This window comes from Phodopus roborovskii, unplaced genomic scaffold (assembly GCF_943737965.1).
Source record: "Phodopus roborovskii unplaced genomic scaffold, PHOROB, whole genome shotgun sequence".
NCBI lineage: Eukaryota > Metazoa > Chordata > Mammalia > Rodentia > Cricetidae > Phodopus > Phodopus roborovskii.
Window position 1 is genome coordinate 16025684 of NW_026126470.1, and position 19698 is coordinate 16045381.

The 19698-nt window shown below is 35.4% G+C and overlaps 1 protein-coding gene across 1 annotated transcript in view; it reads right to left on the reverse strand.

Annotated features, from left to right (window-relative positions):
• Positions 1-19698, reverse strand: part of Samsn1 (SAM domain, SH3 domain and nuclear localization signals 1) — a 47821-nt gene that overhangs the window by 19040 nt on the left and 9083 nt on the right. Inside the window, exons 2-4 of the mRNA XM_051191766.1 lie at positions 9053-9124; positions 4760-4909; positions 383-512 (exon numbers count right to left, since the gene is read on the reverse strand). Coding sequence (XP_051047723.1) covers positions 383-512; positions 4760-4909; positions 9053-9124 — 352 coding nt within the window. The remainder of the gene's footprint in view (positions 1-382; positions 513-4759; positions 4910-9052; positions 9125-19698) is intronic.

Consider the following 19698-nt stretch of genomic DNA (forward strand, 5'->3'; position numbering starts at 1 on the left):
AGCAAAGAAGGGACATAGAGGAAAAAATAAAGAACAGATTTTTACTTCTCTATTTCAAAGAATTTTATAATTTTGATTCAAGATAACACTAGATTTTCTGGGCATACAATGTTGGTATCAGATTTTATTACTTAACTCAAGTTTGGAGGCATTTTCACAAGAGCCCTACAGACTATAGCCTCCAAGTATTTTATGCTATGTGTCACCATCAGTAACTCCATGTAGGTTCAATGTATCCAACTTTTTCAACTTCTCTATTATCAAATGTTAGCATCTTTATTTCTAATCTGATAAACAACCTCAGGGTGATCATTCATTGTTTGTTAATTAGTTTAGCCCAGGCTTCATTTCTTAGATGTCACCCCTTATGCGTTAACCTTACTTGATGAGCTCTGCCCGCTGTAGAGGCTATCCATAGAGTCGCTGGCTTTGAGGGAGGCCTTCTCTGTATGTGTTCTAATCATGGGATCACTCTTACGATATGAGAGGGCTTCCTCGCCATTGTCCTCCTCCTTGAGAAGAAAACATATCAGAGGTTAAGTGTGCAGATCAGATTTCCATGGAGATGTTCACTGTCTGTACTGACTCTAGAAGCAAGACACATTTAAACAATAAAACACTCATGAATACATCAGCATAATATATGAGGGTCATTAATCTTCAGTTCATTTTCTAGGAAAACAGTTTAGAGGATACTTGGAAAAATTCCCTAGATGAGACATCGTTTATTGAGGAATTCAACTGCAATTATAATGGCCTAGTTTTGAAAATAAAGATGAATATCTTACCAAGACTATTTAATCAGATATGTTAGATCTGTTGGCATTGTTGCCTTTTCTGTTGAAATGCAGTTACTTCATGTTCTTCCTCTTATCTGTTTGCCGCCATTGCTAACCCTTTGAGATCTGATACTACAGGTTTAAACTCTGCACATTTGTTTCATGTCAGTTATTTGCACGCTACCAGATCACTAGATATGAATAAAACATGCTCACTTTGCAATTCTAAAGCAAGGCTTATCTCAGGAGCTTTACAAATCTCATACTGTGCTTGCCACCTAGTCAACTGAAAAGCAAATCTTGCATAAAATTAGAAAAGACGTACAATTTCAAAACAAATTGCATTTTCTTGAAAACATTTCAAATGTTTGCCATTTTTAGAAAGTTTGGACAAAGCCTATGAATTTCTTAATATTCATCATATCATAATTCAATAGTCTTATTTTTGAGAATTACTGAGCATTGATAAAACTGCACAATAAACACAGACTTAGTTTGATTGTCTGCTTTTATGTATTCTTTATTCATTCAGTCATTCAGGGAAGTTTTATAAAGCACAGCCTAGGTGCTCTAGGTGCTTGCCAAGTTTCTAAAATTTGTGGATACTCTAATAAACAAGATCACAGAGTAAAGGGGGTTTTGGATCTAACACATTATGTTCTAATCTAAATGGGCTAGAAATAGAAACACATACATGAGCTATGTGTTTATATGACTATAGGGGTTGCACATATGTACATGGAAGTATTAGCATGAAACATGTAAGTACTGTGGAGGGGGTAGGTTGTATAATGTGAGAGAATGTGTAATTTGGACCAGAGTGAGAAAGGTTAGTTGATTTAAGCAAAATGAATTCCAAAGACTTCAATTGAAATGTAACAAATACCCGGAAATACCTGAAGCTGTATGAAGAAATTCTTTTATATTAGCCTGAATTATGAGAAAATAGCACTTCACTTTAATTCAAAATGTACTTTTCTAAGAAAACTGAACTCATAAGTAGCCTTGGGTATATGTATCAATGTCGTAGTAGTCAATTACTGCTTCAACATTGCTCAAAGCAGTAATTGAGAGACAGCTCATGAAGAATGTTGTAGACTACTGTGGTGGCCATAGGAATGTGACACCTACATCTTCATGAGTATTGTGAGAAACACATGAACTTTGGGGTTGGAGACTGAATGCTATGATTCCAAATTGCCATCTCCAAAAACTTACACATGCATTAAATTTTCACTGTGTGATATCATAAAAAGGGGAAACTTAATCTGACTTTGGTATTTAGAGGCATGACCTTTGGGAGATGATTGGGATTGGATGAGGCCATCATAATAGAGATCCATGACTGGGTATTCGTGACTTTACTAGTAAAGGGATAGACACTAAAGCATCTGCACACATACTATATTTGTCACTGCATGATAGCCTGTTTCCTTGTAACCCTGCCACCAAAAAGGGCATTATGAGTTGTGGCCACTGTGATTCAAAATAAGGTTGTTTGTGAATAATCAGTCTGTTGTGTATTGCCATTAGCAACAGAAATATGACTAATATTCTGTAGCAGCTCCAGTTATTCCCCTTTGCATTAGACACTGTGTTTGCACTGTAGCCAGATCCCTCCACCATCTCAGTAACTCAATACTTACGAATAACATTTGTACCTACCCAATAAGTAGTCAGCTGTGGTTGTTTGTTTTTAATCCTTTTATCTTTTGGCTTTTGAGGGACGCACCACCCAGCTCCCAAATTAATAGACACAGAGTCTTATTCTTACTTATAAATGCTCTGCCTTGCCTTGGCTTGTTTCTTGCTAGATTTTCTTAAATTATCCCAACTACCTTTTGCCTCTGAACTTTTATCTTTCCCTTCTATAAATCTTACTTTCGCTATCATTCCACCCCTTGCTATATAGCTGGGTGGCTGGCCCCTGATGTCTTCCTCTCCTTGTTCTAGCTTGCTTCTTCCTCCCCTCCTTCAAGAGTTCTCATTTTATTTACCCTTTGTCTGCCAACCCTGCCTATCCTTTCTCCTGTCTCATTATTGGCCTTCAACTCTTTCTTAGACCATCAGGTGTCTTAGACAAGCAAAGAATCACAGCTTCACAGAGATAAACAAATGCAACAGTCAGGCCGTTGAATATAGTAATCAAGTGAAGAAGTCATATCTAGAGATACTTTAAGAAACAATAGTGTAATAATGTCTAAGAGCACAAAAGAGGAGAGGGTGTAGTTAGTGGACTGCCCAGGACTTTATGAGAAGCCTTGGAAAAACTTAATATTTAGAGAGAGAGAAACAGAAGCAAAGGCTAGAAGAATTCTGTGAAAGAGGAAACTTGAAAGAATCTTCAAAGAAAGGAAGAAGTTTTATATGTAAATAGATCACCACTTGTGCCTATTAACTAAGAAGAAAAGTGTCATGGTGTTTGGCAACACAGAGGTTACTATTGTTGTGACAGAATGGATACTGGAGATGGAATTCAAGTAGAACAGGGCCGAAAGAAGAAATAAGCATAAGACATACAAGTAAACAATACAGACATGAAAGTCTATACTTACAGTTTTATATTTATGATCTATATGCTTATAACAATGTGGCGTATGATAGTCCACTGACTTTAAGCATTGCTACCAAGACAATGTAATGGGGGGAGAAGGGGGAAGGTCTTCAATGAATGGCGTTGAGTCAATTAGATATTTACATAAAAAAGAAGGGAGTTTTAGTCCTTTGAAGTACCACATAGAATGTCTAACCCCAAATGGGTCATACACTAAAATTTAAGAGCTAATATTATAAAGACGTTAGGAGAAAGTGCACAACAAATCTTCATTATATTGTTAATCACTATTTCAAGAATGATGCCAAAAGTCAAATAATAAGAAAAACAGAAAATTGAACTATTATAAAATTACAAATATTTGGGGTACGAATAATACCGTAGAAATGAAATACAATGCATAGAATAATACGATATATATTTAGAAGTCATATATCTGATAAAATACTCATCAGAAATTATATAAACATTTAAAACTTATTAAATGGAAATAACCAAATATTAAAAACACAAAATATTTATATAGCCATTTCTCCAAAGAGAAATAGATAGAACCAATAAGCACATTAGAAGTTCTCAGTATCATCCATTATAAGAGAAATTTAAATGAAAAATTACAATGTGAGTCTACTTCGTCTTCACTAATGGCTGATACTTTAAAAAAAAATACCATGAGCTGAAATGATATAGGGACATTGGAGCCACTTACTTTTCAATATTGGGTAAGTAAAATTGTGCATAGTTTTGGGCAGGGAGTTGCACACTCCTCACAATATTAGATGTAGGACTACCTTATATCAAAAAGAAACAAGAATATTTTTATATAGAGAATCACACACAAGTGTTTACAGCAGCATTAATTATAATATGCCCTAAATAGAAACAGCACAAATACCCACCAGTAGATGTGGAAAATGTAGGTTATGTATAAATGGGATAATACTTGTTAATAAGAAGAAATGGATTCCAGATGCTTGCTACAACTTAAACAGTATACTATTCTTCAAATGCTAGATGTGTGGCTTTTCTTCTTTTAAAATGGGAGCAGTAATCCTTTAAGAACATACAACTAAGCCAACCAAATGGAACACTGGAAAAAGGCACTTGCTGAACAAGCCTGAGGACGTGAGTTTGATCCAAGAGCCCATGTAGAAGTTGAAAGGGAGAATAGACTGAAAAGTTGTCCTCTGATGTCTGCATGTACCCCATGGCACTCATGTGCATGAGAACACACTGGGTTTTTTTTGTTTGTTTGTTTTGTAAAGAGCTACAGAATTTCTGAGTATGACAGTAGAAAGAAAAATATAATGTCTAAGTGCTTCATAAAGCACCAAATAAATAGTCTAGACCTAGAGAAAGAGCTGACTAAATATTTCACAAATATACATATACATATGTATAAATGCAGATGACAAAATATACTTACATTTTCCTCAGAAAGCGCTTGGATGTATTTTTTCCCCACTTTTTTCTTCATTGTCCATGAAATGGCTCTCATTTTTTTACCTAGATTTCCTCCAGTATTTGAAGTTTTATTTTGTTCTTTGCTTCCATTTGTTAGTTCCCCTTCGCGGACCTGATGTAGAATTTTTTCAAAAGAAAAGATGAAGTGATAAGGAAGAAAAGATCATTTGTTCGAGTCCAGTGTTTTACAGCGCTAGGGATCTCACATGTTAGGCAAGGGCACCACAACTAAGCCCTGTGTCCAACCCTACAAGCATTCACAGAGAACCTCCTTAGAGAGAATCCCATTTGGATTTTCTGTGCATTTTGTGCTATACACATTCTGGGCATAACACATATCATTAAACATTTCCAGGCTGGCTACCTGCCTCAGACACTTGCTTCAAAGTTCTCATCTTTGCACATGAAATACTTCAAGAATTTCAGCTATGGTTTAAAATGCTTTATTTATTGATCATTTTAACTCTTGTTTTGGACATGATCAAAACAGAAGTAACCATCAGGTAACATGAGAGGTTATAGCTATATGATGGGAGATAGTTTACTGGAACAATTACAAAACCCTTTATCACCCTTCTGTGGTGAAAGACCATTACAATAGCTGCTTGTATCTCAAAGAGATTGGCATGGTTATAGTGATGTTTCAAGAAGTTTTAAAGAATTAAATCAGTTGAAATCTACCTAGTTTTCATCTGACATGCTCAATGTTTACTTTAAATAATAGTAAATATTAACCGGCTCAAACCAGCAATAAAGAAGTCCTAACATGTTTAACATATTGCATATATGTAATAAGTAAGTCTTTGGTTTGCTGTCAACTTGTGCTCATTAATAATCTTCCTAATAAAGCAACAAAACAATGACAATGTATGAACTTGAGATACTTTCATAAGTTTCTTAGAAACGAAATTGTAGCAGAACACAGCTATATATGGTTTAGAGTTAAGAGTTTATACAAAATACTAAATGAACAAAATACAAGTATTGGTGCTTGCCTACAAAGCTCAATAGCATAATAATAATCAATGTGGTATGATATAATTAATGTTGGGAAATGTCTTTGTAGTGACCTTAAATGCTTTATTTTGAAAGTTTAACCACATAATTAACATTATTATTAATCAATATTATGTTTACAAAACATGTGTTACATCATATAGAATCTATGTAAATAAAAATATCTTCAAGAATTTTTTACAAAACAGTATCTTCAATATTTGGGGACAGTTTATGACAAGTCATTTGTTGTGATTCTGACTTACAGATACATAATAAAACTTGTGGTAAATGATAACAAACTATGCAATGACTGTGCATCTCCTTTACTGTATAAGGTTCTTTCTCATCTCAGTTTGGATATGGTTTTGCCATGGCTACCTCTAGATAGCCACAGATTTCATAAGCTACCCAGATTTCCATCTAATGTATAGTAACAGGAAAAAAGCTATCTGATTCATCATTCTCCATACTTCTCCATACTTGTTGTTGCTTTACCTGATTTATTCATATTATCTACACTGATTTTATTTGAAAATCTATTTTTTCATTTAGTGATTATCTGCATTTCCCACATGATGCATGTTTATGAGGATAAAGGCTTTCTCTGTACACTTCATTCTAGTTCCAAGAGTACTTCAAGATATGTTAACTGGTGCTTAGTATCCTCTAAATAAATGAAATTTCTGATGTGGAAATTTAGGGTATTTTTTCCCATTCCCCTAGAGGACGTGTTTGGATTAGATGTACCTCAGTTATGCAAGCAATGACTATGACAGTTATCTGCTTTAGTACTGCCCACCATGCTCGATAGGTGGTTGGTCAGTCATCCCAGAACATAAAAAATGATGGGAAACTTCTGATTAGTGAGCTCGCATATTTTAATATGAGAGTTTAACCACACAGTTAACATCATTATTAATCAATATTATATTTTGCTTCATATCTTAGCCCAAATTGCCTCTGACAAATACGAATGGACATCCAATTTAAAACCTCATTGTACGTTATTAATTTCTACATTCAAGGGTATAAAGGCATACATAGTCTTTGCTTAATTCAAAATACCAGAATAAAATATAATTTGGAAGCACTCTAAGGTTAGTCTTTTTCTTCTTTCTTCGCTTTGCTTAAACTTTCTCATTTTAACTGTAAAATTATTTCACTAACAGAAATAAATATGGAAACATAGTTTTAGTTAAAACTGATATTGTTATTATTATTTAAGTTTCAAATAATGCAATACAAATACTGTTTGGTTTTCCCATCATTACTTATAAAGGTTCAGAGAAACTGTCTCCATATATTTTAAATCAGTTTTCTCTTCTGTGAAGTTAGCTCCATAGCCTGAACTAGATTTCTGTTTAGAATTTACAGTTCTGTTATTGTGACCATCTTTTTAAGTGATATTGCTGCCAGAGTCCAGACCTTACAAAGCAGGCATTTCCTTCTTTCTTTGCAACAGTACTCTAAAGTAGCTAACAGAAACCCTGTCATTGTGAAGGTATCTCTGAAAAGGATGAAGAATTGATCTGACTTCCTGAAATATGGAAAAATACTTTATCTGCTCTGCTAAACGCTTTAGAAAATTACCAGGCCATTACTACTTATTCCAATGACAGTGAATGAACTTGAGATACTTTGTTAGAATTGAAATAGCAGCAGAACACAGATGTATATGGTTTTAGAGTTAAGAGTTTATACAAAATACTAAGTGAAAATAAAATCACACAAGTAAGTCCCCCTTTGTGTATCCACAAATGTATATACACACACATAAACAAGTACTTATGTATATGTGTGTATGTGAGTACATATGTTATTATATATAATCACCCATAAATATGTAGAGAGTAGAAAGTAATTGTAGTGGTTAATGTTTATAGTCAATTGGGCAAGATCTAGAATCACTTACGCATTGAACCTCTGTGCATGCTTGTGCAGGATGATCTTGGTTATATAGTTGAGATGGGAGGAGCCACCCATGCTAGCTACCATTCCCTGGCTGAGCTTTACTGAGCATGCATTCATTGCTCTCAACTTTTTGACTTTATGCATGTGATATGACCTGCTCTTTTAAGTAAGCTCCTTCAGTTTTGTCTTTCCCACCACGATGGACTGATCCTTAACTAGAGTTGCTTTTGGCAGGATATTTTATCACAACAGCAGGAAAAGAAACCAAGACAGGGATATTATATAATTATATATATATATATGTAATATATAAAAAATATATAGTTATATGTAATATATATTATACATAAAGGTGTTTGTATAAATCGATATATTAAAAACATGTGAAATTTTATTATATTTTCTATCTAGAATATTCCTTGCTGAAATAAAAATAATGTTATAATAGATGCATTTGTATGTAAGATTTACATAACCTGATTATCTCAAAGCAATTGTTGGTGAGTTCACTGAGTTAGGGTCAGGGTGTGGATTAGGATTATTATTAAATATGTATGTGCTGCATTCTTAGTTTTCTCAGTGTGACTCATTATTATTATTTAATTAGTTGCCGGAACTTTCTTTAGTCATCTGTCCCAGGTTGCACCCAATAAATAAGATGGTATAACAGAATGATAGACATCAAGGTCAGAAAAGAGGTGGAGTCCTTCATTTGTCATTTGTTAACTCGGTACTAGAAAAGCAATTGTGCTCAGTGAACAGATATATCCTTTCAAGAGTGAAATTCAAACACCCATAGTTCCCTAAGTAAATTGATGGCACTATACCTCCTTCATGACAAGCACTCAATTAAATATAGCTATCATTAGTACTGCCATTATTATTACACACAAAATTTAATGTTATGGTGAGTTTTGCTTAAGACAGACACAAAGTGTGCAAGTTTACAAATATTCATGTAATTGTAACCAGTAAGACATTTGATGCAAACACTAGAAGTGACTCATTTAGCAGAATGACCACCCCAGCCGGTATAACAACTTGCATGCTGTCAACTCATGCATGTGCATTGCTTTAGCATGGAAATACTCAGGAGACTTGGAATTGTCAATGTAATTTTGAATTAGAACAATCTTTAAATTATAACTAGTTTGAAATTCATGTTCTGTCCAAATCCTGAGCAGATTTCTTAGATAGCTGTTTACCTCTAAATTCCCAGCATGGTACTAGGCCCTAATTGCTCATTTATTTCAAAATTCTGAAAATGTGTCTAATTTCCTTACCTAACATTAGAAAATTTTATAATATGCTATCATCGTGTTAATAAAGACATAAAAATACTAACCTTAGTTGAGTCATCAGATTTTGATATGGAATTATTCCGAAAACGATCAAAATTCCCAAAACTGCTGCTGCGCTGTAAGATTGGAAAAGGGTGAGAAACGTAAGGCTTGTGATGCTCACAACTGAATGTAATAGATTTATTACAGCTTCTCAGAAATGTGTTTTGAATATGTAACCTATGAAAAGTCCTTCTTGAACTCTCAAAAGCCATTGAAGATATAAATATCATTCATATTTTTATAATAAAGCTTGCTAAAATGTCTTGCTAAACTGTCTTCTTTTGATTTATGTAATAGTGGTTAAGACCTTGGTTAATTTTTAAAACTTTATTTACAGTAGTAATTTCTAGACACAAGCCACTGAAGCCTCTGAAGCTTCTAAACTGAGCCTTCTTTAAGTAAGCTGAATACTAACTTATTTGCACTAGGAAAGAGCAGGCAGTATTTGCCAACAAAACTAACAACCAATGAAGACACAACCATAATGAAAAAAAGCAATTGTTTGAGTGATGAGCTTTCTTCTGCCTCCTAAGATAAGTTTGCTTTTAAACAAAATTAACACAAGTACATGTTGCACTAGTAAATTTTTTTAGCTTTAACTTCTCTGCCAGGAAATTAGAATAAAAGTGGGTAGACGTGGGTCTATTAATAAACTGAACTTTTACGCATGCTCGGTGTAAGCTTGCGAGTAAATTCTTCAACTTTCACATGCACTTGCACTGAGATCCCATTTCCCTTCCTACATTGGGCAGGTCAACTTCCCTCACTGATTTCAAGGACAAACTTCACATGTTGTTAGGAGAGTAAAATTTATATTCTTTTGCAAAGTCAATCTAGGTAGTTAATTATGAACAATCTTAAAATGCTTCAAAGTAAATGGCTGTCCTGAATACATTTTCAAAATTCTTCAAAATCACTGATTCAAAAAATTGACTTTCTTACTACCAATTTGATTTTATGTGTTGTTCAGGATTGTGGGTATCTCGTTTTATTGTGTAGGCATACGTGCAAGTGTGTGTGTGTGTGTGTGTGTGTGTGTGTGTGTGTGTGTGTGTGGCCTATAATTCCAAAGAAGATATCTTGTCCTAAGAATATATATCATTTCAAGGAAATCCACCTTAGAAATAAGTAGATTTTACTGAGACGGTAACCTAGTAATTTGAGTAAAGGTTAATACCAGTAGTCAGTAATCTATAGAATTTGTTCTTGTCCACTCAGAAAGCAGAGCTCACTTTAACCAATCTTTGCCAGGAAAATCCTAGTCCTTAGACTAATTTGTAGACACATCTCACCACCACTGCCTTTAAAACTCCTTGTTTCCCTTATGAAACTATTTAAATGAGAAAGGTCCTGGACATGTGATGAGTGGTTAGCCTGATAGTCTCTCTGCTCCAGAATACTGGTCCACAGACGATGGCTGTGGCAGACAAAATCCCTTTTATCTGACTTGCCTCCCCTGTTGAACAAGCCCAGAGTTTTTCATGTGTGTGGGGAGAGGAGAGTTGAGATAGCTGAAATTGTGTTTCCCACTGGAAAATACCAAGTCATCTCACACAGAGCTTACCCAGCTAGACATGTACTTAGAGCACGGATCACTTTGACTTGCCTAGACGGTGTTTCCATCAAACCATCATCTATCCGAGGACTGAGGGAAGTGAGGAAACTGTGGTCCTGCTTACAGATGAATACATCAAGGACATCTGCCACTCTGTTGTATACTTGAGACATTCTTATGGCCTATGGCAATTCAGTAGCCTATATGCAGCCTGATGCCGCCTATTACATATTAATGAGAGTTACATTATCCCGCTACTAGATAATGGGGCCTGTTGCATGGGAGGGCACAGAGTAGATTCACTTCAGCATCTCTTGACAGTATATTCTTCCATTAAGTAATCAATAGCCACCGCCTTTTAAAATTAATTCTTCCTCCACTACCAATAAAGAAAAGCAGATTTAGGAATAAAAACTGCTACTTGGGGTCTTGTCAGTTCTAGCAGCACGAATCCCCTCACAACTTTAAGGCAGATGAGTCTGTCTGTCCATCCTAAGAGTCTCTGAAGAAGTAAATCTCAATACTTATTTAAAAGGGTATTTAGCATATTTTATTGTGCAGTCTGAAAGTCAATTTGTGTCCGGGAAGGTAGTTTCCGCATATATGGGTTATAGCAGGAGCGAATGCCTACTGTGAGGTATAAACCCGGGCTGGATTTGTAATCTCTACTGTCAAATTTTGTAGTGTAAAGGTGAAAGATGTGGAATCAAAGCCTGCCTCATGCAGTAGAATTTCAGAAAAGAGAATATGTTTGAATATTCACAAGTTTGTATTATAGTGGAGTCATTTTGTAGATACTAGCTGGTGACAGAATACCCCATCAAGATAAGGCAATTGCATGAAGAACTGTGTCTGGGAAAAGCAGCTTGAGTAAACTAGCAAGTCACATGTAGATAATGATTGATAATGGTAGCATTAGATCATGCTTGCTGTTTACATTGTGTGTAAATATATTCAGGGGCTTGGAGTGTAGCGCGAAATAGAACACATACTTTGTATATTCAGTGTGCAAAATAAAGTAGACAGTCCTTTTGGTATGTTAAGAAAATCACTTGTTAAATGGCACAACATCTGTGGAGGGAAATTTGACAGCATCCTGTAAATTTTCATATATATTTGTATTTTGTCATAGTAATTAAATATTTAAATTTCTGCATATGAACAAATATATATATGTATGTGTACATATATATATATGTATATATATATATATATATCACATTCATTGTAATACTTTACTGCAAAACCAATACCATCAAGAGGATATTAAATGAGTAGCAGGTGTATGTATCAATGGAAAAATATTGACACTCATCTTTCCCTAATTCAATAGAATGACCCCTAGGATATAGTTAGTGAAAACAACAAAACAGAGAAAGGTGTCTGAAATAGACTATCATTTATCTAAGTGTATGTCTCATGAAGGCAAATGATATATGTCTCAAAGACATATATCAAAATATATACTCTGTTCATAGATTTGAATACAAAAGTGTGCAAAAGTTCCAAAAATTAGTCAATAAAATAATTCCTAAACTTTAAAATCCAAATAAAACAAATCTACCTATCTCTAAATTGAGTTGGTTGTTTAAGGGGAAAACTTATTGTAAGTCGTTGTAATATTAAGCAACTTGGTCTTCAAGGACAAGGTGTAATGGCAGACTAAATTTTAAGCTGTTTCCCCTCATTGTGACTGGTAGTATTGGTGCAGATGTAAACGTAGAGTAACAATTGAACTGAGTAACAGTGACAATAACATTTGAAGCCAAGAGTCTCAGAATAATAAAAGCAGCACACATATAAAATAAATTCCCCAACTAAGACCTGTGATCTTAAGTCCCAATGAAAACACCAATGATCTTGATGACTTGCACTTAAAACATCCCTCCTCCCCTTCTCCTGACCCCCTCCCCCACCCATGTGTAAGCATACTGAAGAAACACATCAACAATCAAGGTAGAGTTGAAAGGAAAACATAAAGCATGAGGGAATAAGGAAGAATAAACATAGAGTGATAAGGGAAATATGAAAAATAAAGAGAATTAGAAAGAACACATCAAGAATGAGAGAGGGAAATTACTAGCAAAATAAAGAAGAGAATACAGAAGAATAAGGACAAGGTCTGAAGGGAACCATCAAGATTGTGTGTCCTTTTCTCTTTATGCCCTCAGATTAAAAAAAAAAAGTCAGTACTCCAGACTCTGTGCTTTCCCTGTGAGCCCAGCTGTGCTACCAGAGAAATGGTCCCTCAGACAGCAAAACACAACAACCCCAGTTGTTACAGATTGTAATTTCATATGCGAGTAGCAGCATCCTTAGTCATCACTGGTCCTTCTGGAGGAGCAGGGTGGTGAAAGCAGCAACCACACAAAAGCTCCTTTAAAATTCTCCACACTGAGGTGGCCCTCTCGGCCTTGCCATCCCTCACCTGTCTGTATTATGACCGTGAAAGAAAACTATAGAGTCTCTTTTAAAACTATGAATCCAGCTTTTGCCCAAAACCAGATTTGACCTTATATGTCTTTCTTACCCAGCTACCAGCTTTTAGGGTTGTCAGATAAAATCTCATCTCTGCTGTGACTTTAAAATTGAATAAGTCACTAGTAGAAGTGTCAATCTATTTCAAAGGAAATATTTGCATATTCGAGTCAGACAACCACAGTATTTTGAAGTATACTGGCAAATTACAAATTACACATACTTATTGCCAACAAGCTCTCACGTCTAAATATTACTCATAAGACACTTGCTAGTACCCGCTATTCAGATCAAAATCCTGTTTTAGCTCACCATAAATATTGCATTATAGAAAGTTAAATCTCAACAAGCCTGTCACCCTTATTCCCAAAAGCATTCGAGGATTTAATTGTCCTGGCTGACTCAGGTGTTAAGACCTTGGCAAGTGAGAATCCAATTTAACTCACTTAAAATAATCTGTTAGGATTGCCTCAGTGTTAAATAATTACAGCGTCATGTGGAGCCAATGCAAAAGAATGTATGGGGTGTCAGGAAATTTCAAGCTTAAAAAAAAAAACCCTGCAAATTCATGCCTCCAACACTAACATTACAACCTTGTATAAGCACAATGCAAAGCTGAATAAAATTGTCAAAATAAAAGAACACAAATTAGTGTTATTTTCAGTGTGCATCTGGCTTCTAGGAACCGAAGTTAGCCGGCTCCTTTCCACCCTCATGAGCTTCATATCAACTGCAGAATACATAAAGTGTTGCAGATGCTGATGCTACCAGGAACCTCTAAAGTTTGCTCAGAATTTCCATATGGAAACTTAACTTCTACAATTTGATGTGCCACTAAAATGTTTCCTGTAAATTGAAAGTACTTAGACATCATCCAAGGGAGATGGGAAGGACTTCAATAATAACAGAAAATGGTCAATGCAAAAATTATATTCATAACAGCTGGCTTAATACATTAAACAAGTTCTCAGACTAAAGACTCAAGTTTTTAAGATTCTTAACTTCTATGTGATCTACCACTGATTACTTTATATTGTACCCTAAGACTGCATAAGGTAGGTACAGTTCTGGGAATTCAGCAGAAATTGCTCTGCTGTTGTATTTTAGTTAAATGGAGCTCATAAGTAATACTTTGATAAGCTTTAAATACTTTTGTCAATACAAAATATTATGTGCAAAAGTTACTATGAACAATCTTTACAAATTCTGTAAAATATAAAAGGAATTATAAATTTTAAAAACAGCAACTATGAGATGGGGTATGACTAAATGTTAAAGCTCCATCCTTGCAAACATAAGGATTATTTGATCCTCACACCATAAAAGTATTGTGTACAGTGCCATAGGCCACACTGGGGAAGCAAAGACTAAAGGACATTTGGAGCTTGCTGGCCAAACAGTTTAGCCTAATTGGTGAGCATTAGGTCGGAAACCCTGTCTCAAATGAGGTATATGCTATTACCAAGACTATAGAAGTATTTCCAGTTTCCACATGCATGTACGCATGCATACATGGGAACCCACACAGATAAATTGGTGAATACATGCATACACACACACACTCAAAAAATTTCAACCTTGGTAATACTATTCTGTATGTATATATAGACCCATACCTATAATTTTAATTTATGCAGAATTTTATATTAACTGATCAAAAGTTTTCGACATAAAATTATCTCAATACAATTTTAAGATGCTTCAAAATTCTTTAAGAGATTCTGTAGATGTTTCCAGATCGTCAAATCAAAAAGTAATATTTCTTTTAAAAAAAGTGGTGTGATGTTGATATTTACTACATAGGAAAAGGATGTCTGAAAGACAAAAATTTGACTCCTGTAAACTATAATTCCCTCCCTAGCTTTTGAGGAGCAAAAGAATATTGTCTAATGGACATAACCATTTTAATGACTAGAATTTTTTTATTTGCACATTGTTATTTCACTAGATCTTTGTATTGTCTGAATGGACAATCTTGAACTAAAAATTAGCAAGTAGTTTTCAGTTCATATGCCACTATGCTAGCATGGACAGTCTGTTTCAGAGCTTTGTGAGGAGTCATATAGAGATATGTTCAGAAGTCATTTCTAGGCTTAAGAACTTCTGGATACCTATGTGCACAATAGTGACAGGATATAAGTAGTGCTTGGGAAGATGTAGGACTGAGGAGAGAAACACATGAGAATCTAAGGTAACAGGGCGTGTATATCTGCCATCATGGCCAAAAATGAACACTTTCATTCAGCAACTTTCACATTACTAATCTTGGTTTCTGTGTAGTGTGGTACAGGAAAGCTGTGTTAGGGACAGATGATTCAAATGACTAATGACAAAAAAAAAAAAAAAAAATTCTCCAACAATTTAGGACATAACTTTTGTGCCTATTTGATTTTTTTTAATCTATGACTTAATTTAAAATATTATTTTAACTGGCCATGCCATTACTGACTTTAATATCATAACTATTTAGTGAGATAGCTAAACGTAAAGAGCGAATATATAGTCTGCCTTATGACATTTTGTGTATGATACCGCTAACAACCAAAGTAATACTTAAGACACTGTAACAAAGAAGGTAACCAGGGCTGAGTTTGGTCGTGCATGCCTTTAATCCTAGTTTGGGAGGCAGAGGCATATAGATCTCTGTGAGTACGAAGTCAGCCTGGTATACAAAGTGAATTCCAGGAAAGCCAAGGCTACAACACAAAAGAAACCCCATCTCAAAATCCAAAAGAGAAAACAAAAAAAGGCAACTATTATTTAGCAGAAGAACTACACATGCAGTTACCCTGCTACATTAGTCCAGATTGTAAATTTAAAAACTCTGTCTGGTTTCCTTAATAAGTGGCTAATTTTTCAACTTGTACCACTTGCACATTTAATTATATCATAGCATTATTTAAAGCAGCATTAGTCTAAATGAAAAAGCATGTAATGGAAGTTAAAGCCAATAAATTTTTGGTATTAGGAGAGTTCAAAAAAGATTAAAAAAAAAAAGTACCTTACCTACTTATTTATTGAACAGTTCCTTGTAGAAGCTAATATTTGAGACTTTTTTAAACCTTTTCAATAATTAGAGGTGGAAAACCTCCTGAAAATTTGTAATGAAATCATGATCAACAAGGTGAAAAGATGTGTGGCTGTTCCAAGCCCAAGACACTTTTTAAAATATTAAATCATTTAATATGTTGATAGAATATTGTGTCTCAGAAAAATCCCCTAACAAGCTTATCAGTCATGTATTACTCCATCTAAATCTGTCATGGGTTTAATATATTAACATGTGGTATATTCATATATATTGTATAATATTATAATATATTAATGTAATATAGATGATCACAAAGAGGTGAAATTCATGTATAAAACCCATCCCTTTGAAATCATAGTTACAGGTGTGTAAATTAACTTGGGTAGAAACAATCTACTCCATGATATTCCAGAAGACACCAAAGAGCACACCACAAGAGGATCTTAAACAAGATCCTCTTTCAGGTGGCCTCTGGGTACACAGTGACCTTTCTAAAGGTCTCCTCAAAGGATATTTTAGTCATGCAGTGATCTCCTTGAACACGAGTAATGACAAACAATAAGCTAATTCTGAAAAAGTTTTCTTTAAGTCATCTTTACTACTTATAAATGGGTGGGTTTGATGCATGATTTTGGTTGCCCTGATTAATGGGCACCAGCAGCCCAGCTTCTGGGGTTGTAATGTGTCTGTGAGCTTCCCTTCAGCCGAGCTCCGCCATTAATCCAGTGGCATATGTCAGCTCAGCAAAGCAAGGTCACTCTTCTGCTTCAAGGGGAACCTTTTTAGAAATAATAAAACTGACAGAAAGTTCTTCTGTATGCTTTATGCTGCCTGGGGTTGAGTGCTGCAGTTAATATCATAAAGCTTGTAAACATTCCCTTTGCAGGCAGCGACTGCTGCCACGGGGCTTAGGAATTTAAATGTTTTTTCTGTCCTTTTTCTTTTTTAACTAAGAACAGACATGTTTATGGGTATTAAATATATGATATGCAATCCTACATAGGGAAACAATATGTGGGAATAATAGTAGGAATCCTGGGTGCTAGGACTTTTTAGAGATCATTGGGTTTTGCAACTTTTTCATTATCAAATATGTTTGTTTTCATTTCATCAAATTTGCATCTGGCTGCATGTGTATTGAGGGATGCGTAGCAGTGATAGAAATAAATTAAGCTAATGCATACTCTGTGACCTACAGTGTCATGTTTCAGGATTGTAGTACATTTACTCCTGAATGAATATTTCTTAAATTATAAACATTTGTTTCATTGCTAATACCTACTTTAATATTGGTAGATATTAATAATGAGATAATAATAATGAGCTAATTTTCAAGTAATTTGTAGGTCCCTTGACTTAACCCAAACAAAAGCTATAATTGAACCAAAGGAAAATGATAGCTGTGTAGGTCTAATAAAGAAAACATATAAGCTTAAGCCTTACACAATTTAAAAATTAAACGTATATTACATGCTTATTGTTTTTACTTTAGAAAGCCAACTGTGACAGTAAAATATTCCTGGAAAGTTCCCTGTAATTTCTCAGTGTGTCCTCTAGAGCTTAATATTCAATTTCAATCACTGTGTATTACAAAATAAGACTTTATATTGGCTAAATATGCCTTGATTCTTATTCTAGATAGTAAAACTACATAAGTACAGAAATGAAATTTATTATTTACTACTTCCACTTAATTATTTAGAGAAACGCTGTTAGAGTGGCACCAGTCTTTCTAGGAAACCAATACATTGGTTCAGTCTCTAGATCAGGTCTGGGGATTTTGTCAAGCTTACAGAATAAACATATAATTGACTCACAAACAAGGGCACCAAATGTTGATACTGTCAAATATCTCTGTACTATGAGACTTCCTCTCAAAGAGAGTGCAGATTAATGACAAAACTGTCCTCCCTGGAAGAAATGGCTGGTTCCTGAGGCAGCAGGAACTTGGCTAGTGTAGCTGGATAATGGTGAAGTGAGTAAGGTGGCATCAAGATTGGACACATGATGTTATTGACACTTGTATCCCATATTAGTGAGCTAGTCTGCAGGGGTAAATGGGGTGTTTGCTTCTGCTCTGTGTATCTCTGCAGCCATGGGTCTCTCTCTCTCTCTCTTCCTCTCTCTCTCTCTCTCTCTCTCTCTCTCTCTCTCTCTCTCTCTCTCTCTCTCGCGTGTTTATGTAATGCTCCCTACAAAGCAACACTGTTTTACTCCTTATACAGCATACTACATTATTTGTTGTTGTGTTCATGCATTCTAACTCTAGAAATGGTTGTTCTGTTTTATACGTGTGTTGCCTAGATCTTTATCATGGATGGTTTTTTTTTTTTTTTTTTTTCGGCTTCTTTGAAGTAGTTTACTTCTGTAAGTGACTAATATTACCCATTAGTCATGCCACACTCAGTGCACATTTCCTGAAAAGGCACAACAATTTTGTATTCTGTAAGAGCTTTTGATGGTAGTCAGCAAAAGAAATAGAAAGCCAGTATAGTCTGGAAGTCAGAAAGACTGAGGTCAATCCTTGAGCTCCCCCCAAGTACAAGGATACAAATGTGAGTAAGATATATTATTGTGGTAAATAAGGGTCAGGATAAACAAATAGGCCGAATAGATGTTTATTCAGGGAGAAATAACTTACAACCTAGACAGATGAACACCAGGAAATTCAACCCGATCCTCTCTTGTCCGAGTCACGCCAGAAAGAGAGTGTCTCCCTGGCCCCCTCCGACCTCCTTCCTCAGGTCACCTCCGCCCATCGCTCCACCCCCCAATGGGCGTGGTCAGTGCTACAGAAGGACTACCTCACTACAATATATATTTCCTCTTCTTGACAAGAGAGATAGAGTGAAGTTAACTGTAGCCAGGAAAATACAGCAAATATGGAATAAGTATTACAAAATTAGAAAAAGTGGAAAGATCATCTACTGAACATAGACCAAGGCCAGGAAACTATGCATGTGCTAATAACTTACAACAAACCCACATGCCAGGCTTTAACATGCCCCCCTTTTTTCCAATCACAACACCACGGCTCAAGTGAGGGTTAATAAACTAACAATCCTCTGGTTAGGAAATACCAAAATCATACCTTCAAACCTAGTTCTGTATGACTGATCCATACTGCCTAAGACTGCTTTGCCAGCTAACCTCTTCTACTCTGTGCTGGAATGACTGATGCAGGCTTTCTTGAGATGATAGTTTGGCTAGGTAATAAAATAAATATGTGTTCATGAATTCACAGAGTCCTTCCAGAGTAAGAGCAGCAGAGAGTGTGGTCATAGCATCAGGAATAGGGGTCTTCATGGACCACCTAACCCAGACCGTACATTAGTGAGCATCAGAGGATGTTCAGATGATCCTAATGTGTCATACTAAAGCACTGCCTCAGGGTATAGAGCAGGTTTTTCTCTTTGATGCTTTGAGTGATAACCTGCGGAAGCTACAGGAATATAGCAGAGGTACATTTGCATGAGAAAAAGGAGTGTGTGAAATGGGCGGGAGGGGGTGGTGGCAAAGGGGAAGCATGCAATGCAATCTGGAGTAAAGGTCAAGTATGGGACATCTATCAGAAGGAAGGAACC